The sequence below is a fragment of the Takifugu rubripes genome, chromosome 6 (assembly GCF_901000725.2).
Source record: "Takifugu rubripes chromosome 6, fTakRub1.2, whole genome shotgun sequence".
NCBI classification, from domain to species: Eukaryota; Metazoa; Chordata; class Actinopteri; order Tetraodontiformes; family Tetraodontidae; genus Takifugu; species Takifugu rubripes.
In genome coordinates, this window is record NC_042290.1 from 8,348,468 (window position 1) to 8,375,669 (window position 27,202).

The 27,202-nt window shown below is 46.5% G+C and overlaps 4 protein-coding genes across 8 annotated transcripts in view; 2 read left to right on the forward strand and 2 right to left on the reverse strand.

Annotated features, from left to right (window-relative positions):
• Nucleotides 1-12,718, reverse strand: part of adamts6 (ADAM metallopeptidase with thrombospondin type 1 motif, 6) — a 35,215-nt gene extending 22,497 nt beyond the window's left edge. The window contains exons 1-10 of one of the 2 annotated variants that reach the window (XM_003965331.3): nucleotides 12,285-12,718; nucleotides 10,899-11,315; nucleotides 10,414-10,796; nucleotides 8,868-9,042; nucleotides 8,009-8,232; nucleotides 7,811-7,894; nucleotides 7,073-7,218; nucleotides 5,690-5,733; nucleotides 2,943-3,048; nucleotides 802-948 (exon numbers count right to left, since the gene is read on the reverse strand). In XM_003965331.3, the coding sequence (XP_003965380.1) occupies nucleotides 802-948; nucleotides 2,943-3,048; nucleotides 5,690-5,733; nucleotides 7,073-7,218; nucleotides 7,811-7,894; nucleotides 8,009-8,232; nucleotides 8,868-9,042; nucleotides 10,414-10,796; nucleotides 10,899-10,998 (1,409 nt within the window). In that variant the 5' untranslated portion in view covers nucleotides 10,999-11,315; nucleotides 12,285-12,718. Of the gene's footprint in view, nucleotides 1-801; nucleotides 949-2,942; nucleotides 3,049-5,689; nucleotides 5,734-7,072; nucleotides 7,219-7,810; nucleotides 7,895-8,008; nucleotides 8,233-8,867; nucleotides 9,043-10,413; nucleotides 10,797-10,898; nucleotides 11,319-12,284 lie in introns of both variants that reach the window. The other variant, XM_029837909.1, reaches the window with a different exon arrangement.
• Nucleotides 12,719-14,856: 2,138 nt separating this feature from the next.
• LOC101065971 (placenta associated 8) lies at nucleotides 14,857-16,347 on the forward strand. Its single transcript, XM_003965332.3, has 4 exons — nucleotides 14,857-14,982; nucleotides 15,057-15,156; nucleotides 15,236-15,360; nucleotides 15,850-16,347. Exons 2-4 carry the CDS (start codon nucleotides 15,072-15,074, stop codon nucleotides 15,952-15,954), a joined length of 315 nt encoding a protein of 104 aa, XP_003965381.1. The 5' UTR covers nucleotides 14,857-14,982; nucleotides 15,057-15,071; the 3' UTR covers nucleotides 15,955-16,347.
• Nucleotides 16,348-16,782: 435 nt separating this feature from the next.
• cops4 (COP9 constitutive photomorphogenic homolog subunit 4 (Arabidopsis)) lies at nucleotides 16,783-19,924 on the reverse strand. 2 transcript variants are annotated; one of them, XM_011604725.2, is made up of 10 exons: nucleotides 19,769-19,924; nucleotides 19,195-19,270; nucleotides 18,950-19,101; nucleotides 18,758-18,861; nucleotides 18,513-18,666; nucleotides 18,293-18,443; nucleotides 18,006-18,176; nucleotides 17,821-17,936; nucleotides 17,634-17,718; nucleotides 16,783-17,370 (listed from the first exon to the last, which is right to left on the reverse strand). In XM_011604725.2, coding segments are annotated over exons 2-10 (1,068 nt in total). In that variant the 5' UTR covers nucleotides 19,196-19,270; nucleotides 19,769-19,924; the 3' UTR covers nucleotides 16,783-17,236. The 2 variants fall into 2 exon arrangements, with proteins under 2 accessions (XP_011603027.1, XP_003965382.1); XM_003965333.3 differs by having other exon boundaries at nucleotides 19,191-19,270.
• A 315-nt stretch (nucleotides 19,925-20,239) lies between these two features.
• On the forward strand, nucleotides 20,240-27,152 carry lin54 (lin-54 DREAM MuvB core complex component). 3 transcript variants are annotated; one of them, XM_011604727.2, is made up of 14 exons: nucleotides 20,240-20,386; nucleotides 22,224-23,019; nucleotides 23,200-23,311; nucleotides 23,413-23,543; nucleotides 23,733-23,888; nucleotides 24,036-24,237; nucleotides 24,367-24,440; nucleotides 24,553-24,747; nucleotides 24,851-24,936; nucleotides 25,047-25,118; nucleotides 25,197-25,299; nucleotides 25,379-25,516; nucleotides 25,616-25,818; nucleotides 25,936-27,151. In XM_011604727.2, the coding sequence occupies exons 2-14, from the start codon at nucleotides 22,276-22,278 to the stop codon at nucleotides 26,135-26,137; spliced, it is 2,418 nt and encodes an 805-aa protein (XP_011603029.2). In that variant the 5' UTR covers nucleotides 20,240-20,386; nucleotides 22,224-22,275; the 3' UTR covers nucleotides 26,138-27,151. The 3 variants fall into 3 exon arrangements, with proteins under 3 accessions (XP_011603029.2, XP_011603028.2, XP_029693530.1); XM_011604726.2 differs by having other exon boundaries at nucleotides 20,259-20,433; XM_029837670.1 differs by lacking the exon at nucleotides 20,240-20,386 and adding an exon at nucleotides 21,467-21,694 and having other exon boundaries at nucleotides 25,936-27,152.
• Nucleotides 27,153-27,202: the final 50 nt, after the last annotated feature.

Sequence of the window (27,202 nt, forward strand, 5' to 3'; positions counted from 1 at the left end):
CTTATCCTTGTCGTTGACACTCTACATCACGTCATTCCACAACCCTGGCCTGTCCTTGCACCAGGAAAGTGATTCCGGTACCTTTGCACGGACCAGCGAGGGACGGGAGGGATTATTTATAGGTGGCGCTGGGGCCTGTATTTTGCTCGACGGGATTTCACTTGTCATTTGCTGAAAAAGCTGGATTTATAAACGGGAATCCAGAAAAAAAAAAAAAGCTGCTTCAGCTCAGCGCGCCCGTGTCGTGCAGAGATCATGGGAGTAGCACTGAGTTCATGCAGTCCTGTCAAGATTTCAGGAACTCGCCGCGCGCTGCCAGACGCTGAAGGCCTGCTCCAGATGTTTTGTCTGGCTCGCCGAAACTCCCTCTCCAAGAAGCCTCCGCACGCTGGACCGTGCCAGGCTGGCAGGACGCAGCCCGTAATCTCCGACTCTCCTAAATGTCACCGCCGGACTCCTCTGTTTATTTTCACTCTGCGAATTTTGTTTCTTGTGGGTTTTTTGGGGGGTTTTTTTTGGTCTTCTGCGACTTTTCTACAAAATAGTGTCACGGCGGTTGAAGGCAGCCTGCCGCCGAGGATTACACGGGCTTAGACATCACCCGCCTTGCAGCGCAGTGATGCAAGGACGTAAGGCACCGTGTTATCATACGCCGCCGCAAAAGGAGGTCTGGCAGGACTCGGATGGAGGAGCGGCTGCATATGAGAGGCCGGCGGGTCACCGCAGGGGCCAGCAGCGAAGCACGCACCCTTTTTTTTTTTTTTGAGAAACTCCCCAAGGAAACAACCATCATCCACTTACTCGAGAAAGCTGGTGATGTAGTCTTTGCTGCAGGCTGACCAGGAGAAAGGGTTGGTGTTGGCTGTGATGTGGGCGGCCATCAGTTTGGCCGTCTCGTGGCCTTTGGTGCCGCAGGAGTTCCCGATCCCGTCATGGTTCATCCCAAAACTGCAACACACAACATCAAATCTTTGAGACCGTATTGAGAAGGGGAAATGGGCATGTTATCGGGATCCTAAACGCGTCGTCGCAAACGCTCCACCTGTCTGCGGGCGGCAAAGCCACCAATGTGGGCTCAGGGCAGAGTGAGGTGGGACTAACTCAACTGCACTACAGCGTTGCTTCCAAGCCACTTCAGGGGATATTTTCAGGGAGCTTTTTTTTTTAAAAAAAAGGAGTGATTTCACAAAGAAAAATGAGTTTTTAAAGGTTTAATTAATGGGTGGAGCTGGACTTTGAAATGGCTGTCCAGACTGGACACCGCGTTGCACTCGTCCGCTGGCCCTGGCTGTAAAGATCGAGCACCCTGGCTCTGAAACAGCTGTGTGGAGGAGAGCCCGCAGGGGTCAAGGGTCAAAGCCTGTCTGGAGCTCGCCAGGAATGAGAAAGTTGTAATCACCACTCTGATGCCTGCCTGTCAATCAGCTGCAGGTCTGAGCAGGCCACCAGGCAGCGTCGCCACCCAACGGAGCGAGAACGAGGCTCCCAAAATCAGCCGACCGAGCGGCTGCAGGGAAAAAAAAAACACAGTTCTTTAAAAAACCATTATCTGTCTGGATATCATTCAAAGGGGAAATCTCCGCTTACAGCAGGATATCAAAGCTGACGTCTCCCTGAAGCACAAATGACATCTAATGTATATAACAAACCCGACCGCATCGCACCACCGGTTTTTCTACAGGGGTGCGTTTGTGACATTCTACCCCACTCTGGAGATAAATCAGGCGGTTGAAAACCTGCTGCCCTGGGTTGTTTTTTTTAATACATCCTCCAGAAGTGGAGACTATTTTTACAACGGCTCTACAACAGGAGCAGACGCGAGACATAATAAAGGAAATCAGCCTCTTACTAAAGTCTCCTGGGAGGGATATGTAGACTAATACATCATCATTATTTTCCTTTATATTCAGGAAGAGGGAGCCAGAGGTATGTGCACACTGACATTTGCACAGGGAAATATGTTCAGGGTGCCTTGGGGGGGTACATCCACCACTGGCAGACCTAAGTTGTAAGAAATGGTTATAAAGAGCAAAAGAGAAAATGGTTTGGAGCAAGGAGGATTAAAGGGAGCCTGGATGGAATCGAATGTGGCTTAATCAGGTCATTTAGTGTGGCCTGGACCTACTATTGATGTGATTCATCATCGTAGAATGAGGTTATGGACCGGAGAGTGACCTGGATTGATTGCAACCGTTATTCCCATTGACACGGATAGGTCAAATATCCAATAACGGATTAACAGGTTTGGGAGGGATGTTTGACTTCACGTGTTTCGTGATGTTCGGCACGTTTTTGAGCATCATTTTTCACAGGAGCGACCAGGCGCAACAGTAGTTTTCAGGGATGTTCTGAAAACCCAAACTGGGATTATAAACACTATTGAGGCCGCCGAATACGACCATCGGAATAACGACAGCAGCGCTTCGGGCTGTGCAGAGCGGGACGCCAGATCTTGTTTGATTTAAGGAGTTGTGACTTGTGGGGGAGGTCAATAGGGGTCCAAAATGAAGATTACACAAGCGCGATGTGGAAACTGAATGTTTACATTTGTGTGTTTGAATGCTCGGACGCTGTTTTCGATTGCTTCATCACAGCTCTCGTCATCATTTTCTGCCTATTCTACCGGTTTGGCCATTCCTGCTACTAGCGCTGGCCCTGCCCTCACGCGTTGCTCTCCAGCTATGTCTGCTTTCCTCATTGGCCCGTTGTGTCACTGTTATATCTCAGCTGCTGTAAAACCAGAGTCAAAATCTGCTTCCCCAGCATCTGGGTGGTCCGCTTCCAGTTTTTGGAGTCATTAATTAACATCTGTGCATTACTGGAGGACGTCGTTGCTGCCTGGCTGTAAATAAAAGCACTGGGGATGCAACTTTTGGACCAGTGCTGCAATGTTGCTGCAGCATAAGTCATTTTTTTCCGCTTGCAAAAACCTCGAAACTCACTTGTGGCCGATCTCGTGCGCGATGGTGAAAGCTGAACCCAGGCCGATGTCTTCATTGATGCTGCAGCTCCTCTCCGGCTCGCACATTCCAGCCACCGAAGCCAAGCCTGAACACACAAAGCAAACAAGTAGACAGAATAAAGCAGGGTGGCGCAACTGGGAATGCAAAATTGACCAAATTACTGTTTATTCTCAGGGAAAATTTGATTTATATTCATTCCAATGACTGTATTTAATCTAGAATTACAGCCAATGAAAGAACAATTAGGATTCCTCCAAAAAAAAAGTTAAAACTTCCCCACAAAACTTCCCCAGGTGTTAATGGTTCTTTTTCCTTCTGCTTAAACCTTTGGATCAGCAGACAAGAGGCAATTCTTCAAAGATGGCGCGTACAGGTGAGCGCAGTGGGGCTCATATGACACTGCAAGGGCAGCTTGGGGCAGGGGGGGGGAGGGGTGCATCAAAGCAGTTTATCTTTGTTACACCCATTTTTGTAAATCGGCGCGCGTGTTTTGAGCCATCTGACATGTTCTGGCACTGAAATCTGCCGAGAAATGTTCACCGGGATAAAGGTCAGTGAGATTTAATTTGCTGCATTTGCGCAAAAAAACAACTTGTCAGCGTTGACGGATGCGGCGCGGCTGAAGGCAATTAGGGATGTCAAAACACTGCGAAGATCGACCAGATGTCCGGGATATCTGCTTCTGTGCAAACCACCAGTACGCGCGCTTGTTTCCATCGCTCGGTCGCGGCTACGCTAGCCGAGCCGGGCAGGCGGCACCCGCTTCCGTCCTATCGCGGGGTTGCGAGGACGAATCTCTGCTGTCGGGGGTTAAGGGCAAAGCCATCGATGGTTTGAATCTGCGACTCTAATGCGAAGGTTCCTTTCTGGACCTTCTGTTCAAGAGCTGCAGTCAAAGTAAATCAAGGTAATGCAGAAAATAGGCCTTTCTTCCCTGCAATGATGCAAAAAAAGAAGTCAGTCAGTTCCCAGAACTCTGGGGTGTGCTTGTAATTCAGTGGACTTTCTAATTTACTCTCCGTTTCCATTGCACGTTGGTTCGTTTTCTGCTCGTTTGACCGGCAAATTTGTGGCATCCGCACGCACGTAGATGGAAACTTCATGGCTTTCAGCGAGGGGGAGCACAGAAATCAACCTCTCTATTTGTTTTTGCACGTGGTGCCACTTTTTTTTAAGGGCCAAACATGCTCGGCGTGGCGTGACAGTGGATGCGGCACAGCCGACATCCCCGCGCGGTCAGTGTTCGCGAACTTGGAAGCTGGACGTGGTCGTCGTAAACGGTCGCCTCCTCTCCGCCAAGGAGCTAAACAAGAATAGACTCGCAAATCATGAGGCCATCAGCGTGGGGAGAGAGAGAGCCTGAAGGTGAAGAGAGAAGGAGAGGGAGGGAGGAAGGAGAGAGGCTACTTTACTATTAGTTTAAGAATGCGTGTGAGAGAAGTAGGTTGGGGTGTAGCAGAGATCCTCACACACACTCATGCACAAACACACACACACACAGTGTGTTGTTTTCTTTGCGCCTGGGTGGACTGTGTATTATCTCCAGCCCCGTGATTACTCGGTGACCCTAAAGGCCAAAGATCTGACCTGGGAGCAAGATCCCCCAACAGGATAGGGAGGAGAGGGGGGGGGGGAGAGGGGTGTGGGGGTTGAGACGACGAGGAAGCCGAGCAGATGCCAGGGCAATTAAAACGACCAGGGAATGTGACGAATGCGGTCAATCTGTCAAACCACCCCTGAAGTCACAATATTACCTCCAAGATATACTGTGGTGCCTGCAGGGCCTCGACAAAGATAAGAGTGGGAGAGAGGGGCCGGGTGGGTCGGGAGGCTTGGGGAGGGACAAGGGTTTGAAGTGGAGAAAGGGGAGGGGGAGAATAAGGAGGGGGGGGGGGGGGTCTCTGCCATTTCCCCGCTGTCCTTTCTCCACCTCAAACCACTGCCACCACCAGCATATCACCCACTAATTTCCCTCCTGCATACTTTAACACTCCCTGTAATTGTCCTTTTCCCCTTCCATTTTTCCTCCCGGCTCCTCCTCCTCTTCTCCCTCCCCCTGCTCACCTTGCTTTAATCTCCTCCATTATCTCCCCAACCTTTCCTTTCTCCCAGAATGACCACCGCAAGTGTAAACACCTTAAGAGTCCTCGGGTCGGGCCATGCATCTCAAGGTACCGGCCTGGGGGCTGCGTTTGTTTGGCCATATGAATGTCTAGTCTGACCCATGAGGTGACACCAGATTTGTCTCGTAACTTGTCTGCTGGTGGATAAAACACAGCTCAAATCTGTTGTTCAGTAAACGTTGACGCCGACTGGCCCTCGACTTGGGCCCGATTTTTTTATTTTGGGCTCCCTCTTACACAAACAGAGGGTCAGAGGAGAAGGATGGGGGTCTTTTTCTCGAGCCCTGCGAGGTGGTGACCACGACTGCGCAGGTTCAGCTAAAACAGTGGAGTCGCTGAGGAGCTATTACAACACCAGGAAAAACATCCTTCTCATTATGTCTCGCAGGAGAGGCCGTCTGGGCGAGGAGACCAAGGCAGAGTTTGCTAAATGAGGTTTGTCTGAGGACACATGGAGGGTCCGAGCCTGTAAATGAAAACCTCCCCAGAGGGAGAAGGATACAGACGAACCCCACAGCAGGAGAATCATATAGTCAACCTAAAAAAACTCAATTTCTGGCAATTAAATGAGGCATCGATGAACCTCCGCGTGAGTGTACTTACCCAAGGTGCCGCACGGTTTGTTCTTATAGGTGCAGATGTCATACCTGCGGAGAGAACGAAGGAGGAAAGTAATTATTTTATCCCACTGGAGCTTTGCCATTCCATTCTTTCCATGTTTAATCACGGGTTTGGCAGGACACGACATCAAGCGCTGCTATTACAGGAGACTTTAATGAAGCTCAGAACACCTCGCTGACTCCTCCGTCTGAACGCGGGGGGCCTTTGCAAACTGTGTCACTTGGCTAACGCACAAACACGAAGGCCTCACGCCGTGTCCCAATTGTAAACCCAGTAACTCACACAACAGGTAATCCAATAGAGCCAGGACACGCTGAGCCACGCTGCTTTACATTCAAACGAACCATCCAATCGTTCCTGAAGCTTTTAATCTATTAAAACCAAGGGCACCAAAAATGTAATTTTACTCTCCTACCCACCCCCTCCCTCCCTCGCTCTAATCTCCTCTTCCTCTCCAATTTCACACCCTCTCATGCCCGCTCAGTCCTTCCAGGCAACTCAATTTATCCTCAGATTGTAAAAAAAAAAAAAAAAAATCCTTATAAAGTACTGACAAGTCAGTAAATAACTGAGATGAAAAGGCTCCTGGGGCACCTCTGCAGGAGATCAATATTGGTTAGTGATGATGAAGACACAGAGGAGCATTCCTTCACCAGCACTCGCTCCTGGTAGCCACTAAAGGCACTAAAGACCTTTTATATTTGTTTCTTGCAACAGTTTGTTCCTTTTTATTAGCGAAACATCTGCAGTCAGCAACCTGACGAGTGTTAAGCTAATTAAAAACACAAATTATGACACATGAATGTGTCAGCATTCATGTCTGCGATGGGCCGCGACTAAGGATTTCCTTAACTATCAGTCAGTTACTGTTTTAACTGTTGCAGCATCTGTGTTCATTACTTTGTGAATGAAATGGTTTATTCCTAAAGCAGAGGGGGTTTGCTGGCGTCTGCGTTTTCGTACGTTGTATAAATCTATGGAGCAGCCTTTAGCGCCGGTGCTGGAGCCAACAGAGCTGGACAACATCAGCTGACAGACAACACGTGGAAAAAAAATACAAAAAGAACCCTTCCGAGCCACTTTTGAAGAGCCCAGAGACTTGAAAAAGTCCTACTTAAGCCTCTGTCAATCACAGCACACCATCCTCTCTCCTCTGTCTTGACAAAACCATTAAGGGTTTGCTCCAGTTGCTAGGATACGTGGCCAAAACAGTCCCAGGTAATGACAGTTTGCTGTTTTACAGCAAAACCGAGTCTATAAATTGTAGCTTGACAGGTACACTAGAATTTGTCCGTAACAGTGCAGTTTATTATGGGACCTGACGTTAAAAGGGTTGGAGGGTTGCTACCCCACCGCTCTTCTTACCTGGTGATTAGGACGGCGTTGTCATGATGAGCCATCCCATTTTCAGGAATGCTGTTGCCACCACTGTGATGAGACAAGACGGTCCTTTGCCACTTACAAAAACTGTCCAGAGACTTGTCGGCGTGATGGTTGATCTCCAGATTAGGCTGCAGAAGAAGAAAAACCCCATTATGATCAGAGAGTTTCGGACCTTTGAACCAAGGTGATCTGGCTATTTTGCAGGTACAGATAAGGACATCAAAGAAGAAAAAAACATGACAAATAATGACTTTTTGTGGTGAAATGGTCGGACTTTTTAAAGAGATTACGGCAAATTTGCAGCTGGCAAGTAGGACAGGAAAATACTCCAGTTTGTAATTACGCCTGTTTGTCCATATACATTGAAAAGATGGTAATGTGAAATATTGTAAACGCAGGGCGAACCACTGTTTTCTGTGTAAAATAATATCCTCACATCCCTGGATGAATGAAGGAAAGACCTTGTAAAATGAAGGAAAGACCTTGTAAAATGACCTCTCTCTGATTTACCATGGAGGCGTTAAGCGCCAAATAAAGGTGACACTTAAGGTCCATCAAGAATATCTGTAGGACTGCCGCTCTGATAGAGGGGGGATACAGATACAGAACGAGACTCCCCCCCCCCCCCCCGACACACCGGGAATCACCCAAAACACCGTGTCTCGCGAGCATCAGTCAGACACGTGCAGGTAAGGACACAGATGGTTATGTTTTCCTCACCTGATCTTCGGTCAGAACGATCAGCCGCGTCACAATGATGTTCACAACATTTCCCAGGCTGGCATCACGGTAAAGTTTGGCAACCTGACCTCCAGAAAAGAAAAAAACACCCAAAGTCAGACAAGTTGTGTGGCCTGTGGCGTCCGCCGGGCGCCAAACTGGGGGGCGCCAGACTCCAACCAGCAGGATCAAACTTACAATATTCATCACAGACAAGATGTAGTGCTCGATGTCTTTGCGTCCGTGGTACCCGACCATCATTTTGTCGGCGACCACGAGCGTCTCCACGAAGCGCTCGCTGCTGACCGAGCGCCGCCGCCTGTGGCCGTCGCCCGACTGCTCGCTGCCGTTCTTGGGCTCGGCGGACGGGTGGAGCGGTGATGGCGTGCTGAGCTGGCAAGGTGAGCTGGTTTTGATGAGGTCTGCAGAGATAATTTGAGAAGTGTAGCATAGTTCTGGAGGTGGAGGTGCACCTCTAGAACCTACACCTCTAGAGGTGGAGGTGCACCTCTAGAACCTACACCTCTAGAGGTGGAGGTGCACGTAGGAAATCTGCCCCTTTGAACCCTCCAGCCAAGGCCTTTGCTTTATGACCCAGTCGCTCTGGGAAAAAGCTATAAGATGGTGCAAGTTAAGGCATGCTAGCTTCCTGCCGATGACAGCCTTTGCTGTTTCTTATAAGACTTTGGCCCAAATACCAAAATATCCAGCTGGTTCTTTTTTTTTTTTCCCAATTCCTCATACAGCGTTTGATGGATTTGCTCGTACTCAACAATCCGATTAAGGCCGTCAGCTCTATTAATAGGATTTGTGCGGCTTTAAAAGCCAAATACTCTGAATGCACTGAAGGGCCTTTTTGTGAGGGCGGGAGCCTGGATTTTTCGGGCAGGTTGAAAGGTGTCCAGCCCAGGAGCGACTGCAGCGCACAAGAGGGCCGGTTATGTCTTCCAGAACATGGGCCTAGAACCAAACCAGCACTTCCTCTAACCTGCTATGTATAGTTATTCCTACACGTCAGTTCCACCCACACAGAGTCCAACCCAGATGGTTCACCAACCTGAAATGCCACAGCTGAACTCCTGGCTCGGCTCTTGTGGCGAGGGAATGGCAGACATTTTATATATAACATGTTGCTGTGCTTCCTCCAGGTTCCATTCACTGGAGGTGGTGGAGGATGTGTTCTTCAGTGGCTCGATCAAATACTGTTCTTCCTCTGTGGTTATAACTCCGTGCTTGCAGGAGGAAACAGGTCAATGAGAGAAAAGGTCACAAATCAAAACAGTGAAATTGCATTGTGGGTAAATTTATATTCATATTTGAATGCCAGTGTGTTTCCTGGCATGGTGGAACGCCTATATGACGAATGTGATTGTTTTTCACAACATTCTAACCCCAAATACTGATAGAAGATATTCTATTTCCCTCCCTGTCTTCCAATGTTCTATAGATTCAATTTATAAGCAACGTTAACTCTGACAGTTGTTGCTCCTGTGACAAATAGAGTGGATCTACAGCAGTTGGCAGCCATGCAGATTAGATGGTCCTGGTGGTAGAATTTTAGGTGTGGAAGAACTTTTCCTTTTGTTCTTGAGGAAATTCTCCTCTGGCTGTGATGTCATCACAATGATCTCATCGGGAGCAGGTTCACAGTGGTGCAGAAAGCTGGTTCTCCTCCTTTAATGGCGTGATTTAGCACGTCAAACCCATTAGTGACAAGACCAACATCACAGCGTCGCTCCTAATCCTTCAGCACCCTCTGTGGAGCATCAACACTCCTTCAAACATGGCCTGCAGAGGAACACGCCGCCTTGGCTCAGGGAAAATCTGCTCTGAAAGCAAGTATCAGCACCTCACACAGGCGCATACTTCGACGCAGGGCTTTAATAACGTGTGGTGCCGAGACCTGACACTGTCCAGACTGCTGATTACATTAAAGCAAAGGCAGAGTTTTCTCCATTTTTGGTGTTGCGGGAAAAAAAATAATAACAGCAAGCACCGATTCAATTTATGATTCCACCAGCAGGTCTTGCCAACACGTTTGGCCTCAGGTTTTTGTCCGCATTATTACTATTGCCAAAAAGAAGCAGGGGCTGTTTCTCCCGTCTGAGAGGAATAAGAGCGATTAAAGCATTTTCCAATTGTCCTGATTAGCAAAAAGAGGCCATACATTCAACTGAAGCAGGAGCCTGGGGAAGTGGGGGTGGGGGGAGTCTAAAAGCTCAGACGGGAGCTTTTAAAAATCGGCCACCTTCCTTATTGCAGACAGATCGCCGAGAGCATCACCTAACAAGCTGCCTGCAGCCCGTGCACGCCAGGTGGACGCGGGCCAAGACTCTGCAATTGGTCTAATCCTCTGAAAGAGTGGCTGACATGAGAGCAGCGCGAACTGGGTTACATGTGCAAGATTCACGGGGGGGGGGGGGGATTGAGCAGCCAGTGTCAGACCTATTCCCATGGCTGCGCGCAGCAGAGAAGAAGCTCCCGCTTGGACGCGTCGTGTTGAATCACGTCGATGATTTCACTGCAGGGCTCCTGGTCTCCTTATATAGAGTTTAAAACTGCCAGGTTGAGAGTGAAAGGGTGTGGGTGGGATCCCTACTCACCAGACCTTTGCAGTTGCTCAGCGCCACCCTGGTCGTGCCGTGCTGATTTTGCAGGACCCCGACATAGTGGCAGTTATCTGCCGTGTTGTGACGCCACTGCAGCCCGTCTTTGCCCCAGTACTCCACTGCGAAATGTCTTGACACCAGGTGGGGGTTGAGCGTCAGGTTTAAGTGAAAGTGCTTCCCGTAGGCTGACAGGCTGTAGAACAGGCGGGACTCCAGGGGGTCCAACGAGGGCGACGGCCCAACGACAGGGTCCCCCGCTCCGCGTCTCCGACGGCCCGGCCGGTGGTGCTTCACAGTGTAGCTCAGGAACTCTCCGTTCTCGTCCACCCGCACCGGAACGGTCAGCTGGTAGTGCTGCAGGTAGGACAGGAACTCCTCTTTGTTTGGAGGAAAAAAGAAAGGAGCAACAAGATGAGGCAATGAACGCACGATTTCTGATCACTCACCGGTGTCAGAAATCCCCCTGAACACTTTCATACCTTGGGAGTTGTGTGAAAGTCTGTTGAAGCTCTGGAATTCAGAAGCAGCCATCACCACCAGGCTCAGAATCCAAGTCAGCGTCTTCCACAAAATTTCCATCCTTCAGGGGAAGCTGTGACATGGGGCGAGGGGTCGAGGGTGCTACAAACAGGTTAAAGGCGCACAGCGGCTCCGGTGCCGCACCGTAACAGGTCCATGGTTTGTCTCCTACGCTAGAATGCTGCTCTTGTGCTGGAGGATCCTCCAGGTCTCAGATTTCTCCTGAAGGCGAGCGCTTCCACATCTCACTGGCCTCTAGATTCATGTCAGCAGCGCCGTGGAGACAGCGTAATCCATCTGACTCTGTCGCTCTCAGGTGTAACTCCACACAGGAAGAACTATACTGGGAACTTGTCCTGACCGATCCATCTGCATTCCTGCTGAGGGAAAGTGTGGAGGATTTAGTCAAAAATTGTTCTATTAGTCCAATATTGCTTCTTTGAATTTTTCAGTTTTCGAGCAAGAATGTCACACATGTCAGGTTCAGGAAAGAAATATTGTGACCATTAAACACAACTATTATTGTAATATTGTGAGACCATTACAACCTGGAAAACATACATTTTCCTCCTAATCTATGGATTAATGGGATTTTGCGCATGGGAATGGACGCGCGACTCTCATCGCTGCGCGTTGATTATCTGCCGTCTCCCACCTCTCTTCTTCAACTCGAACACGCCAATTAACGCCACAAAACACCACCACGCAAACTCGCTGACCTCGGTTTGTTAATTAAATGGGTGAGCACTCGAGCAACCCAAGCGGCGCTCTGTACCGCGTACGCGACGCGTAACGACCGCGTTAGGACGTGTTCGGAGCGGCGATGACCAGTCAACATGAGCTTTATTTATTTATTTTTAACGTGACGCGCTTCATGGCACCATGTGCAAACTACGTTTCCAAACACACGTCAGCGAGTCCAGGTGATGGGTTGGTGATGCGTTCAGGCTAAACCAGAGTTACGTACATGCCGCTGTTATCTGTCTTGGCTCTCTGACAGCCAAAGCAGCGCCAGACTTTGTCACGCTGTACCAGACGCGCAAAAGCCGAACCGGATCACTGCACCGGTACCTCAGATTTCCAAATAACACCACCTGACCTCGCGTTGAGAAGGTTTGGAGCCAGTGCTCTCTGCAGACGTGGACTCGCGTCTCTAAGCACCGCGCAAATGCGCATCCAGAGCTAAAAGCGCACAAAAGTGACAAACATCCCATCCAAAGCCCCCCCACCCTCTGCAAAAAATAACTCCACAAATGTGCGTTTTGAGCCACTTTTGCTTTCCCTTTCCTCGCAAAACTACTTGAACGACATCGCTTGTGCGCTCAGCGGTGTTTGCACGTAGTTACCATACTCATCTTCCTTGCCAGCGCCGGTCCAAGTGTGCAGGGAGAGCTCAGGACAAAAGGCTTGTGCAGCTATGGAGTTCCGCTGCCCTCCTCTTCTCATCTCCCCTCGGACTGTGCCATCCTCTGAGACTGCGTCAGCGCAGACACCGGCAGCAGCGGCGGTATCTCACAGCCTCCAATGGAGCAAAAGAAAAAAAACTGTTCTTTATGGCTTTGGCTCCACTCCAGGAGAAGAAGCTATTTTCGTCTTTGCAATCTAGACTTTCTGATCTTGCTACAGGGATTCGGGGGTGCCTGAAGTTTGCTGATGTGACAGCGGGTGCTCTGGCACCGGCGGGCGTCTTCTTAGACAGAGAAGAAAAGTGCTTGCAGACACCAGAAAAAGTTGTCTTGGAGCTGCTTCTTCTCACTACATTGCAGAGACCGGGTCTGTCCCAGTCCCGGACAGCTTCAAATTGGCAGCTTTTTCAGAGGGGGGAGGTGACGTCAGTGCAGATGTGCTTGTCTTCCATCAGCTGTGCGCATGTCTATCAGTGCTGCCCTGAAATAACACCGTAAACTTCAGCTCTGTCACCAACAATCGAGGAGGTGTTCGCAGCATTTACTACAGTAAAAGCGACTAGAGAAGCACATCAAAAAAGCATTTGCAGAGCTCATAAAATAGCATATCCATCATTTAATCCTGTGAGTTTGAAAGTATCAACTTCGTTATCAGCGACAATAATTTCCTTTATACACTCGTTAGTAGATTAAATTTTAATTCAAGCATACGTAGGTACAACTCTATTTGCATGACGCACTGATTCATTGTTCTTTTGTTCTAAAAAAAAAAAAAAGTGTTGTGGATACTATTAAATGCACTCATTGTCATGATTTTGCATAATCTATTGTGGGCCCTTTAAGAACTATGTAATATGTAGTTCCAACTTCCATTTATCGTTATATCTTTAATAATAGCAATCGTGTTTTTTGTAGTCTTTCACGTTTGATGTGTCATTTGTAGATTTTTGAGTTTCAGTTTGGGGGGGCAAACTACCTATAGACGATATTGGCTGAAGTCAAGAGCCACGTCTTTACCTCCCCCTTGTGGTAACATGTGGTATGGAGATTCCACGTACCTCTTCACCTGCTCGTCAGGTTGTTTTCTTCTTCTCACTGGTTAGTTTCCAATTCCTTCGAACAAAGACCTTCTGACATTGTTTGTATATAGATTTATTTTTCCAGCAGTTAAATTACTTTGATTGGTTTGAATTATGTCAAGGAGGCATTCCATTTTAGTGGTTTGGGTAAAGGTGAAGGGTCGCTCTCCACTGGGACCACAAAAATGGACTGAAGCATCACGACAGATAACTGATCCCAGAACTAGAAATGGTGGAAAAGTACAAAAGTTACATATTAGACTCGAGTAAACCCTTGAACAAATGTAGTAATGTGTAGTGTTCTGTAGTACAAGTGATGCTGCAGACTGAGCACCCAAAAGCATAACAATTAGCAAGGAACTTGATGAAAAATGAAAATATATCTGCATAGATCTTTAAACTTAAAAATAACATAAATATATAGAGTTCCAAAGAAATCATCTCTGTTCTGTCTGGTGAAAGTATTTTAGGGGTCTGCTGTAGACTGGAGGCTAATGGCAACCGTGTGTCATTGCTGTAATTTAACTCGAGTCTATCTTTAGTCTTTAGGAAATTGAAAATGATGCTTACCCCGGACTCAGTTACAGCTGCTCATTATGTAGGAGCCCATATCATTACAGACAGGTCATCATCATGCGTTCGCCCGCAAAGCCTGCGTGGTTGGTGGGAAACAGTGCCACCGTGTGGCCAGAAGAAGCGTAGCACATACGCGAATCTTATGAATGTCTTAGTGGCTGGACCTGAAAACCCATTTGCTCAATCGTACAACACCTGCATGGGCAGGAACACTTATCTAGGATTCAATTACATACAGGGGAGCTGCCAGGGATTGAGGCCCCATGTAAACATCCCATGGCTCACACCACACGCCAAGTTAACAGCATGCTATTACTGATGCCAAACACGATCAACCGAGCCAACTCTTTAATTAACTCAAACCTCCCGCTGTCCCACAGTGGCTGTAGAATATCTACTCTAAGTAAACTGTAAAATGTTGTAGCCTTTTAATCTCCTCCTGATCCGGGTCATGGGGGTCATCAGAACTCCAGCTAGGACAGAAGTCATTTCCTCACATATCTACATGATCAGCACCCGTGGTTACTGTTCTTTATGCATTGTGCAAGTGCACTTATTGTGAAACTCGGGCAGTTACTGCCTGACACTGTTTGCAGAAGGCGCTGCACGTTATAAAATTTAATATTGCCGTGTTGTTCACCCCATCATTGGTGACGCTCAGATCTTCCAGCATGATGTGATTTTGGCATTAATCCCTCTTGCGTCATCTGGATAGTGCCATAAATAGATAGATGATTATTACAGCTTAAAAGATCACATAGACATGGATAAAAGTCAAGATTCTGGCCTGTGTACAGTGGGTCAGGTGTTTTCAAAGGAAAAATGTCATAAAGTCATAAACAAACTAGAAGGAGTGTCACTGGACTCTGCTTTGGAAACACCTAGTCACTAGCATCAATAAAACCCACAGGCACCCTAGTGCTCTCAGTTAGACTTAGTCTGGGTCCAGAAGATCTCCTTCCTTCTTTCTCCTCCATCGTCTGGTAAGATTCAACCCTTCATCGTTCACTCCTGTCCATGATTTACGATCCTTAAAAGAGTGTCGTCCGATCTTCAGGTCGTATTTGTGATCATGGCTGTGACCAACCAACCGGGCAGATTCCAGCCTTCAGAGTTCCAGACCGGCCTGATGGAGTGCTGCGATGACTGCGGAGTTTGTGAGCACAATCCCTCCAGGATTCTTTTCAAGCGCCGATCGCCTGCTTCCCCTGACCGTTTCCTCTCTCTCTCAATCAGGCTGGTACACCTTGCTGTGCCCGCTGTGTGTAGGCTGCTCCATCGCCAGTGACATGGACGAGTGCTGCCTGTGCGGCCTGGGCATGCCCATCCGCGCCGTCTACAGGACCAAATACAACATCAGAGTAAGATCTCAACGCCTATGTGAATAAGAACACTGTGTAATAGTGGTGGCTAAGATTTATCACGTGTTTCCTCCTCAGAATGAGCTTTAATACAGTGCTTATAGGCATAAATAGATGTTTTATACCATACATACATGTATGTCATTAACCCAAACTAATAATAGATTACAGATATGAACTAAAGCCACAAAAGGTCAACCACTTTATTAACATCCTGCCATAACTTGCCCATACAATCTTTTTTATGTGTTGTCAGGGAGGTTTTAGTGAAAAAAGAATGTAGATAACTGTGTCATGCATAATGTATTGATTCGATTTTATTGCTGGAGATAGGGGAAATGTTGTTTTCTTGTCATTTGTATCGGTATATAGGATATAGGGATGTAGGATATCTTCACAAATAGTCTTTGGGGAATGTCAAGAGGAGGGGAAATGTCACATTTATGCCTCTGTTTTCAGTGTTTCAGCTGTGCTCGTCTGTGTTTGCAGGGCTCCATGTGTAACGACTTTGTGACAAATTACTTCTGTATGTGCTGCGCCACCTGCCAACTGAAGAGAGACATAAATCGAAGGAAGGAGCAAAACGTTTTCTGAGCGATCCACTTTTCTTTTTTTTTTCTAATTCATCCATTTTAGTTCCTGACCAGCAATGAGATCCCTCTGTGTTTGAAGATGACCTGAAATTTACTGCTGTTATTAGTAATAGTGTTATAATGAACGTGGAGAAAAAAAACTCAAATTGTGAGGAACGGAAATCAGCAAAGGTGTTATTTTTTGGTTTAGACTTATTTTTTGGTTTAAAACTAGATGTGACACCACAAAGGCATCAACAGTGTTTATTACATGCAACACAGTCTATAAACTGGGTAAATATCATGGCGTTGCTAACTGCTCGAGATGGCTGCCGTTGTATTGTATTGTATCACTCTTCTAAAGCAGCTTTGTCTTTTGGACTTCTTTAATAAATTCAGTCATAAACTTCCACAATCATGATAAAAACAGTGTGATTCATTTGTTAATAACTTCTTTATCTCATAGATCTTCCATAAAATGATTACACAATAGTGACCTCTGGGAGCAGATTCCCTCCAGTGATGACTCTCACGCTTTTTTTGTCCGTATCATGAGGAAGCAGAAGATAAAATAAAAAAAAATCTGCCATAAATATATCAGACAACATCAAGACATTACTGGCATGATTAAATCATTTACTGAACCTGTTCCCAGGACGAGCATGAACATGAACCTGTTCCCAGAGCAGGACGCTCCACAGCGACACCACTTAGCTGACCATATTTAGCATAAATCTGATCAAAGATGAAGTAACGTCTTGCCCAAGGGTGTTCATAAACGGGACTTTAACTGTGCTGGGTCATGTAGCATGATTATTGAGAACATAATTTAGAAAAATGCACCACAGAACAGGTTTTAATACTTTTTTATTTAATACAATAATGACAAAAAGTGGACAGATAAGCATGAATAAGTATTTGCTGTGTGATTACGTTAAGCTAAAAACACAAGAATGCCAGAACACCGCAGCCAGATGTTCGTGTTTTTACTTCTTTATAACCTTCTTAGACGTCAGCTTTCTGGGTAATCAAATTTTTAACGTGCTGAAATTCCAGAAGGAAGTCACAAATACACGTTGGCTTAGGCTCCTTCTTTTGTGGCCTCTACACTGCACACAGATCTGAAGCATCTTCCCTGGGGACTAAAGTAAACCTCAAAAAGCTGACGGGGATACAGAAGCGCCTCTCTTTGCGTTTGGCTGAAAACAAGACCGAAGATGTTGGGCTGTTTCACCAGCTGGACAACACTGGACGACAGGGTGCAGTTTCTGACATCTCTGTGATGGGAGGAGTGAAGGGTGAAGCTACTGGGTCATCTGGGTCTCCATCGCCTGCGCCGCCCACTCTGGAGCAGCCACACGGATCTTTTCTAAAAGGTTGTTGACTTGGAAACACAGAGACTGGATCTGTTTGTCCCATGTAGGGAGGGGTTCACGGGCTGACATTAAAAAAAGAGAAAAGGAAATTAGTATTAATTAGGCAGCTTGTGGTTTTGTTTTTATGAGGATGACCTATGATTAACTGATCAAGCTCATATGATAAAAGCCACATTTAACTTGTGACTGTAAACCTCTATCAATCAAGTCCAAACTCCAAGATTCCTTATTTACAAAGGATAACGCTGCTTTGGGTCAACAAATAATGCTGGATTAACAGAAGATGTAAAAAGTTAACAGACCGCCACCGCCTATCGTTACTCACTTTCGAAATGTACGATGCTATCAATCTGATCGATGAAGCCGTTCATCCGTCCCTCCGTGATCATCTGCGATGCGATTTTCTCAGCCTGCCAGAAAACAAAGGGCGATCAACAAGCCGCACAGTGACAACCAAAAAAACCCAAACACCACCACGCCATTGACATTGTCTAGTTCAATAATCTCCTCACTTTTGCAGGCGGGATTTCCAGCAGAGCTCCGAGTTCTTCAAAAGTTATGTTGTTGTACAGTTTGCTAGCGGACAGAAGGTTGTGCTCAATCACAGCTCTGTCGAGGATGCTGGAGCCTGCAGGGCAGAGACCAAACGTTACAGCTTGGATTAGATCCAGATTTAAAGTTCATTCTTCTGTCTCACCGTCAGCAGTGGTGGCTTTCTGATGAGGCATTAGCATGGCCGCAAACTCCTGCAGCTGATTGCCTCTGATAATACGGTCCAGGTACATCTTCTCCAGGATTCCATAGGTGGCCAGCTGCTGACAGCGCTCGTCCTTAAAGAGGGTGGCCAGCATTCGGGAACGCTGCTGGCCTGAAACAAATCATCTTGATATGAGACAGACCTTAAATTCACTGACAAGTCAATTGATTTGACTATTTTCTGCCTCCATCATGGAACATGGAGGCACTATTGTTATTGACACCCACCTGCAGAAGCCAGGATGGTGCAGTTTAGGGCGTGTTTCAGTGCCTCCAGGCGTTCGGTTTCATGGACAATTGTTTTATAAGACAGTTCGTTGTATCTCTGTGCGGCTTCAATGAATTTCCTTCTGAAGTCGAGCACTCTGGCATAGCACACCTAAAACACAAACTGCTCAGAACGCGTCGATGGGGCGATTTAACTGTTGTCGTCATGCGGACCAAATACCTTATAGTGAATCTGCAGTTGTTCATTAGAGGACTCGTTCTGAAGCAGTGAGGCCCTGTTGATGTAAGCCTCTGCCTGCACCGGATCATCATCCTCCAAATAAAGACGGGCAATTTTCAGGTATGTGTCTAACTTATAGTCAACATTGTATTGCCTGGGGAAGGAAAAAAAAAAAAAGGTACAGTAAGACATCAATATCACACTCCTGAAGGTATGAATAAAAATACACCAGTATCTTTGCTCACTTTTGTCCTGTTTCCAGGGGGATCCCAACTAAAACCTGGGCAGCATTTCTCCAATCTCCCTCTTTTTCATAAATTGTTGCTAAGTGCTGCCTGATAGAGGCTACCTGAGAATGTACGTAAAGCCTTAGTTGCAAGATTAAGCCAGAATACTGCAGTTTAAGCGATAAGAGATAAAGGTACGAATGCATTTACTTGTTCTTCAAAAGAGATGACCCTTGGCTGAATCTTTTCCAAGGTGAAATGATATACGGCTTTCGCTGTGGCATCAGGAAGGTTTGGCAGATGTGTACAAAAATCTGTGAGAAGTTGCCTTGAGATGACAAGACTTACGTTTTCATTGACCACTGTAAACAAAAAGAAAAATATTACAGCATGACATTAAGTTACGAGCCAGGTTTCACAGGTTAGAACACTGAGAGAGGACATTGCATACTTGCTTCAACAAAGGCCTTCAAGGACTCCAACTGATCCGCATCTGTAAACTGAATAGCCTTGTCCAAGATTTGGCGATATCTATGAAACATTACAGAAAAAAACACTGAAAAAATCGTAATCGTAATGAATGGGGGAAGCAGCGACAATACAATGATGGGGTGGCAGTTGTAAAAACAAAATTTGTCGTGTAATAATTTCCTACTTCTTCACAAGCTGAACGTTAATTCACTCGATGCACAACACCAATTTTGCCATGCAATGTTGACATTGTGGCCGTTATTTGCTATAACGTGTTGCAAGGACGACGTGTATGTTGAAACCGAACATAGATGCTTAAATGCTTTATTAATCGAAACGGCAACCTTTTAGGTGGAATACTTTAGCAAGTATGGTTTTATTCACACCAACACTTCATATCGTAATGCGAGGCTAGAGGCTACGTTAGCCTCGCCTAGCTTATGAGAGCTAATGGCTATTTCGGTGGAAGGTAGCTGAATGTAATGAACTTTCTTTATCCAGTAACGTGCGTAGCTTCAGGTGGAATGTAATGTGTGTCTACAAAGTAGCCTTACGTACTTGGCAGCGAGATCTTTATGAGAACCACTTGAATTCATCAGCTGTGAAAGCTCCTGTCTCACTTCGGTCGCCATCGTTGAAGTGACAACAACATCAGCTTCCGGCTTCCTGTCAAGAAGAAAAGGAAACTTCCGGTCCGTCGGACAGCGCGGCCCCCGGCCGGTCCTCCAATCACAACACATCAACAGGTTCTGGTGGGACTGGAAGATATCTTTAGGTTACTTTGAATTAGACAAATCATCCTCAATAATAGGAATATTAATTAATTCCGCACCAGAGTAAATGCATATATGCCTCTCGGGCCTGGTTTTATATGTTCTCTGGGCTCGTTAGAGTTGTAACTCTCATTTCATAAATCTTGACCAAAACAGTAATTGATGACGCGTCTGTCACAATCTTAAATAAAGAAATAAATCCCTCGCTATTTTTTACAAAGGTCAGATCGTTGGTGGAGGTGTACTGTACCTTTAATTTTTACGTGGCGGTGACGACGGGTGCGGAGGGCGTGGCCAACTTGTGAAATGTCAGGGAGGAATGGCGCTCGGCGCGGTATTTTGAACAATCGCCCTTTGCTTTCCTCGTATCGTCTGGTAACGCCGCCTGGCGTAAATCTATCGGGTAAGCATCACGATTCATCGGCCTTTCCTAGGGTGCGCGACACTACGGTGAGTCGAAACCGGCGCACTTAAGCGATTGTTCTGTATTAGAAATGTTGTGCTAGCTAGCTTATGTTAGCAACCGCAGCAAGTTCGCTAGTACAGTTGTTCTGCCCGCTGAGCTGCCTTGATGAGCTGATAGATAGGATTGAAGTGCCCCGGACCCGGAATAACCGCTGGGCTCCATCGCCAGTAATATCTTACGTTCTGCAACAAAGTTTGCACGTGTTGGGAACCGATTTTAGTCAGGCGATGGAGTCAATTCAACCTATGAGTAGTTCATTCTGCAAATGAGAAGTAAAAGCTAACTTCAAGGATAACCGAGACGCGCAGGGAGTTGTTTTGGTGAGGTAGCAGAGGGACTTCTGCATTATCTGTTTCATATTTGATGTCAGCAATGCAACACATAAGCAGTTGTGATTGCTGTTAGCTGTCGCATATCTTGTTGTTATTCCCTTAACCGGCGATTCTCTGGTTGGGGAACAGTTCAGTGTTCGACTGGGACAAAATAGGATGTACACTTTAGCTCCAACTGCATTATGGCATTATTTATGTTAACCCAGGCTAACTTGAGGCATTCCCCCAAAGCTGAGGCTCCAAAGTTCATCAGATGGGTTTTGCTATAGTTGCCTAAAGTGAAACGATTTGTTCTCAGACGTTATTCTGGGTCGGTGTCTCAAGTGACAAGTGAGGAATCATTGAAAGCTAGCATTGTTTACGTTCGCTCAGGGATCTTTCAGAGTTTGACACTTGCTGGTGACGTGCAGTTGCTTTCCAGAGAGGATCTTTTCCTCGCATGGCCTTTGGTTAGTGGGAAACTATCCAGTTAAAATGTCGCAATAGGATATAAATGGTGGTTTAAAAAAAAAAAAACCTCCTTTCATTCTGAGCACATCAGAGTTAGCCGGGGAGCTAACTGAGTTGATGACGAAGTAAAAATGGCGGATCTTTCGAAATCCAACCCCAACCTGAAATAGTAACGCAGCCAGCAAGCAGCTTGTCCCCTTTTCACTCTCTTTGCCCTGACCGTGGGCTCGTCTGGGGGGGGGGCTTTTGGTGCAGAAATGCGCGCAACCGATCGGCGACCGAGATGCGAAACAAGCACATCTGTCAGCACCAGCGACGTGTTTGTGGGGAGTTCTTATTTGCGCTTAGGTGGATTAATGTTGAGAGGAGTGCAGCAGGACAAAGATACGCCTGAGATGATCGGTGCGGCCTAGCTCAACCAGCATCAGCTGTCAGCCTGTGTCAGGGCAACTCCGGAGCGACCGTATGCAAACCTCCGCGCACACGCCTCACCGGATCACGGCGATTTTACGCACAAAAAGTTATTCAATCGCGGGATTTTGCTGCAGATGCAGCTTATTGGCAAGCGTGAAGTGTCTGCAAAACACAGTTTCAGCACTTGAATCCTATTTTTTTGAATATTAAAAGCATTTATTTCCTTTTCCTTTTGTACGTTAAACTTTATTTATAGCATCTTCAGGTTGTCACAATGACCAAATGCCAGCTTTTATGATTATATTCCCAAGCCTTTGTTTACCTCACTTTGGATCTGTTTTTTTTTTCACATCCTCACATTTAATTTGTTTAGTGCATAACTGCGTTATATTCTCAGCCTCTTGGTCTGAATTAATTTAGAAAGGTAGCAGGTTGTTACCACTGTCACCTAAACTATTTTTGCGTTAAATGTTTAATCATGAAGCCTTTTTTTAAAAATCCTCCTGCTTTGGTCTGAGTCATTTCCCATTAAATTTTGAACCGTGTTTGTAAAGAACATTTTATGTTTTTGTTTTTAGATCAGGTCCTGCATTTCTCATATGATTAACGAAGCGCTGAAACGTTGCAACCATGGATGTGGTGTCGCCAGAGCTCAACAGCCTCCTTCCTGATGAAATCATGGACACAGAGGCCATAGAGGACATGTCTCACCCCCAGCCTGACAGCGCTGTGGTCCAGACAGAGCTGAGCGAGGACACGCCAGTCCCGATGGAGACGGACACACCTGTGATTTCAGAAAGCTTGAGCATTTGTTCGGGCTCCTCATCCACAGAACACACTCAGATTCTGACCACATCCACAGACTCCGCGTGCAGCATCAGCGCTGGCAGTCAGCATCCTATTTCAATTCCCGGTGCGTCGTCCCCGCAGCTCGCCCTCAAAACGCCTACATCTACGACCACGTCGGCAACCAAACCTACGGACGGCCTGAGCGGATCTGCCGTCTCCACCAGCGGGCTGCAGAAACTCACGGCTCCTTTTACCATCTCGCCCGCAAACCACCAGATCATCCTCAACAAGGTGGCTTCATCTCAAGCTACAGAAGCGGCAAAGACGGCGGGGACGCAGGTCATCAAGCAGGAAGGACAAAAGCTTTTGGTCACAGCAATAGGGAAGTCGGGCCAGCCCATCGTGCTGCAGTTGCCTCACACGGGCAACAAGCCAGGCGGCTCACAGACTTTAGGAGAAGCCAAACCTCAAACCACCCAGTTTAAGGTGGTAACGATCGGTGGGCGGTCAGAGCTGAAGCCAGTGGTGGCAAGTGCTGGTAACCAGTTGACCGCATTACAAGCCCAGCAGCTGAAAACTGTGCAGGTATATTTTTTTATTATTCTGATGTCATTTATCCATGAATCCTTTGTTGCAGAAAAACTGTTATTTTTGTGTCATGCAACGAAACCAAATCATAAAAAAAAAAACCCCGTTGGCGACAACTCGGCGTTCAGTAAGATTTACTTTTAGTGTGAGTGAAATTAAGCCTTCGTGCTTCCACAGATTTCAAAGAAAACGCCAACATCCTCGGCGGCGCCGATAAAGTTTATAATAACAAAAACCGTGAACAGCAAAGGTTTAAGCACGCAGACGGCCGTGTCTCCCGTCATTGCAGGTGGGTTGATTCTTGATACTATAATTGCCATCTTGTGTAATCTAAAATATTGATCTAGATTTTTTTTTTTTTTTTTTAAATCTCTTGCTTTTCTCCTTCAGGACGGGTCCTGACACAGAATTCCCAACTGATCCCGCCGAGGACCATCACGCTCTCCGAGCCACACAGCACCAGTATACAAAGTATTCCTAGCAAAAAGATCGCCATTTCACCTCTGAAGACTCCCAGCAAGGTATAACCTGATTATTGGTCTCTAAATAAAGATCACGGACAGATTTCCTCTCCCGTCACGGCCGTGTGGAACCTCCTGAATTGCTGTTGTTGTTTGGCACATAGGTTTAAATTAATCCTGTATTCTTGAGAGCTTGTTTGAGTGAGTCCCCTCATTTTATTTATACGCGCCGCCTTCCTGTCTACCCAGGTCACCGTGGTGTCTGTGGCTTCGCCGACCTCTAACGCTTCTCAGAAATCTGTCACGCTGCCTGTCAATGTGGCGCTCGGGCAGCAGATCCTGGCGGTTCAGCAGCCCACACCAGTGTCTCCAGTCAAAGTGGCCACCAGCCAAACAACGACGCAGGTCAGTTGAACACACTCCTGTCGGACCGGGGGCTCCTCCACTCACCTGACGTTAAAGAGACAAAAAGTTAGATAATTGCTTGTGACTCACTGTTTTCAGTGTCTTTTGGATCTAATAACTTCCCCCTTGTGTCTGAACATTTTTTAGAATATGAAACAAGTGCAGTCTGTCTCTGTGGGCGGAGTTGGTGGCTCCCAGTATAAGACCATCATTCCCATCGCAAGCCAGCCGAACGTGCAGCAGATTCAGGTGCCAGGCAGCAGATTCCACTATGTGCGGCTGGTCACAGCAACCACAGCTAGCAGCACGGGACAGCCCAGTCTTCCCAGCACCAGCACCATACCGACAGGTGACACCATAACCCCCTTGCAAATATTGTGTCTGGCTGTCAGTGTGAGTTCTCAGTTATCCAGGGCAACTGGAATTTTGTTGTCCATAATCCCAGGTAGTGCAATTTATGCTGGTTTCTGTGTTGTAGCTAAACCCATGGTGGTCAATACTGGAGCAGTTAGGATGTCTGTGCCAATTGTCCCAGCTCAGACCATCAAACAGGTAATTTCAACATCTGTTGTCTTTGTGTCTTGTTTTTTTGGGGGGTTTTTTTACTTATAAATTGCGTTCTTTAAATGAAAAATGGAGCTGCATTAACGGCTGCTTCCTGTAGGTGGCGCCTAAGCCTTTGACATCAGCCGCAGTGGTAACCACGACCCAGACCCAACAACGGCTCATCATGCCTGCAACTCCACTGCCCCAGATCCAGCCCAACTTCACCAACCTCCCTCCGGGTACTGTCCTGGCACCAGCTCCAGGAGGCGGGAATGTTGGCTACGCCATCGTGCCAGCACAATATGTCACGCAGGTTAGTGTGGGTGTGTTTTTCTGGTTCCATCGTTCTCACGACTGTACTCTGATTCTCACGCATCACCGTTTTCTTGTTCTTGGGTGTCACCTGTCACATCTAGCAAACTCCATTTGTGAGCCTTGCCAGCAACTCTAGTTTCCAGACATCCACTGGTGTCCAGTCACAGGCCAGAATGCCCCTTAATGGGTAAAATTTGATCTATATTTGTTTTAATGTGAGGGTGTATGTAGCCATTTGAGCTTTAACATAAACAGCATTATTCTTCTCAAATAAAAGTCATATTTATTGGCTTGCAGTACATCTACAACAGAAACGGCACCCAGGCCAAGGAAACCTTGCAACTGCACCAAGTCACAGTGTCTCAAACTGTGAGTATTGCTGTGGTTTCTCTTCTGGTCCACTTCTTGATTTCCACATTCTTAAATAGAAATGTGCTTTTTCAACAGATACTGCGACTGCTTTGCAAACGGAGAGTTCTGCAACAACTGCAACTGCAACAACTGCTTCAATAACCTGGAACACGAAACGGAACGTCTCAAAGCTATAAAGGTGAGGTTGGAGGGTGATACTGAGGTTCAAGCTGCCTCCAGCCAGGAGGAATCAACTGTGAAAACCCCTTTTATCACAGACCTGCCTCGACCGGAACCCAGAGGCCTTCAAACCCAAAATTGGGAAGGGAAAAGAGGGCGAGTCGGACCGGCGACACAGCAAAGGCTGCAACTGCAAACGGTCAGGCTGCCTGAAGAACTACTGCGAGTGTTACGAGGTGGGTTTCAGGAGCCGTTCCCGTCTAACTGTCTCTTGGGAGGAGGGAAAAAAAGCTGGGGTTTACATCCGCTTATGTCTGTTCTTCCTCTTGGAAAAGGCAAAGATCATGTGCTCGTCCATCTGTAAGTGCATCGGCTGCAAGAACTTCGAGGAGAGCCCAGAGAGGAAGACGCTGATGCACTTAGCTGACGCAGCAGAAGTGAGGGTGCAGCAGCAGACGGCAGCCAAGACCAAACTGTCCTCACAGATCTCAGATCTGCTCACCAGAACGACACCTGTTATCACGAGTGGAGCGGGCAGGTACGGGAACACCTTTCTCCACATCAGCTATAACATATAATAAAATAACTATAATAAGGCTGTAACATGTGTCACGTCATTCAGTACACACAGATGATTGTCTCCGTGTCCCTTTAGGTTGCCGTATACATTTGTCACAAAGGAGGTTCTGGAAGCGACATGCGAGTGTCTACTGGAACGGGCCAAAAAGGCAGAACAGACTCATCAGCCTCGGGCAGAGGCGGAGCGCTTGATCCTAGAGGAGTTCGGACACTGCCTCATGTCGATAATCAACTCTGCAGGAAAAGCCAAAGCAGACTGTGCTTCCATTAACTGCTAGGTGCAGCACCGGCTCTCCCCGCACTACGTCCCTCCCCAGCTTTGGGGGTTCGAGAACGCCCGGTAACGCTGCGCCGCGTCACGGACCCCCGAGTTTCCCGTCCTGAAGGCAAACGGGCCGTCTGTCTCGTCAGGCTTGGGCAAACCAGGACCAGCTGGAACAAGCAACAGACTTTGAGTCTGTTCAGACTGTAGCTGAAGGACAGAGATCAGAACCTCTTTAGTTTTTTTTTTTTAACTGCTGTCACTTGTTCCTGTGGTTGTGATGGACAGAAATGACTGTCAGCTCGCTGACGCTGAACACAAACTCTTAATTCACAATGTTTTCCCCACTATCAATGCTGGGTTTTTTTTTCTCACACTGTTCTTCCTTTTATGCTTTCCCTTTTTGGGATTTAGGGGAAAAGATCCTGTAATTTTTATGTAATCATTTGTGCTTACGGTAGACACAAAACATGTATCTTTTGATATTTATTTTGAAAAGTATTTGTAATCAATTTGTGAACGCTAATATTGAGTGGCTTATAGTGCTGCAAATTTTTAATTATTAACCAGGTTTAGGCTAAATTGTTTATATGAAAATAAGTTGAGGGAAAGCAGATGGTTAAACTGAAAATAAATTAACACATTTAATTCATTATGCATACATCCACATAGAGAACATTGCTCAAAACAAGTTGGATTATAATTCCCATTTCAACAGCTCTATGCTGTTCTGTTTTAATATACACATTAAAAATACCATGAATAAAACAAAATTGACCCCTACGTTAATAGTGTTACTTGCTTCAGGTAAATGGCAAAAAAATACTGATTTGTTAATCTAAAAACTCAGTCGAGATGAAGGGGAATTATGTGTTTTAACATTAATAGCACTGGAATCCACTGTTTTTCATATTCATAATTAATCTTCGATTATTGAAATTGCACATTTTGTTTTGCCCAGTTGCTGTTAAATTACAATACAAATACTCTGGGAAAAACCTTCAAATTGCTTAAGGCATATTATTCGAGATAAATACTTACGTATTACTTTGTAATATACAGTATCTACGGTATATACAAT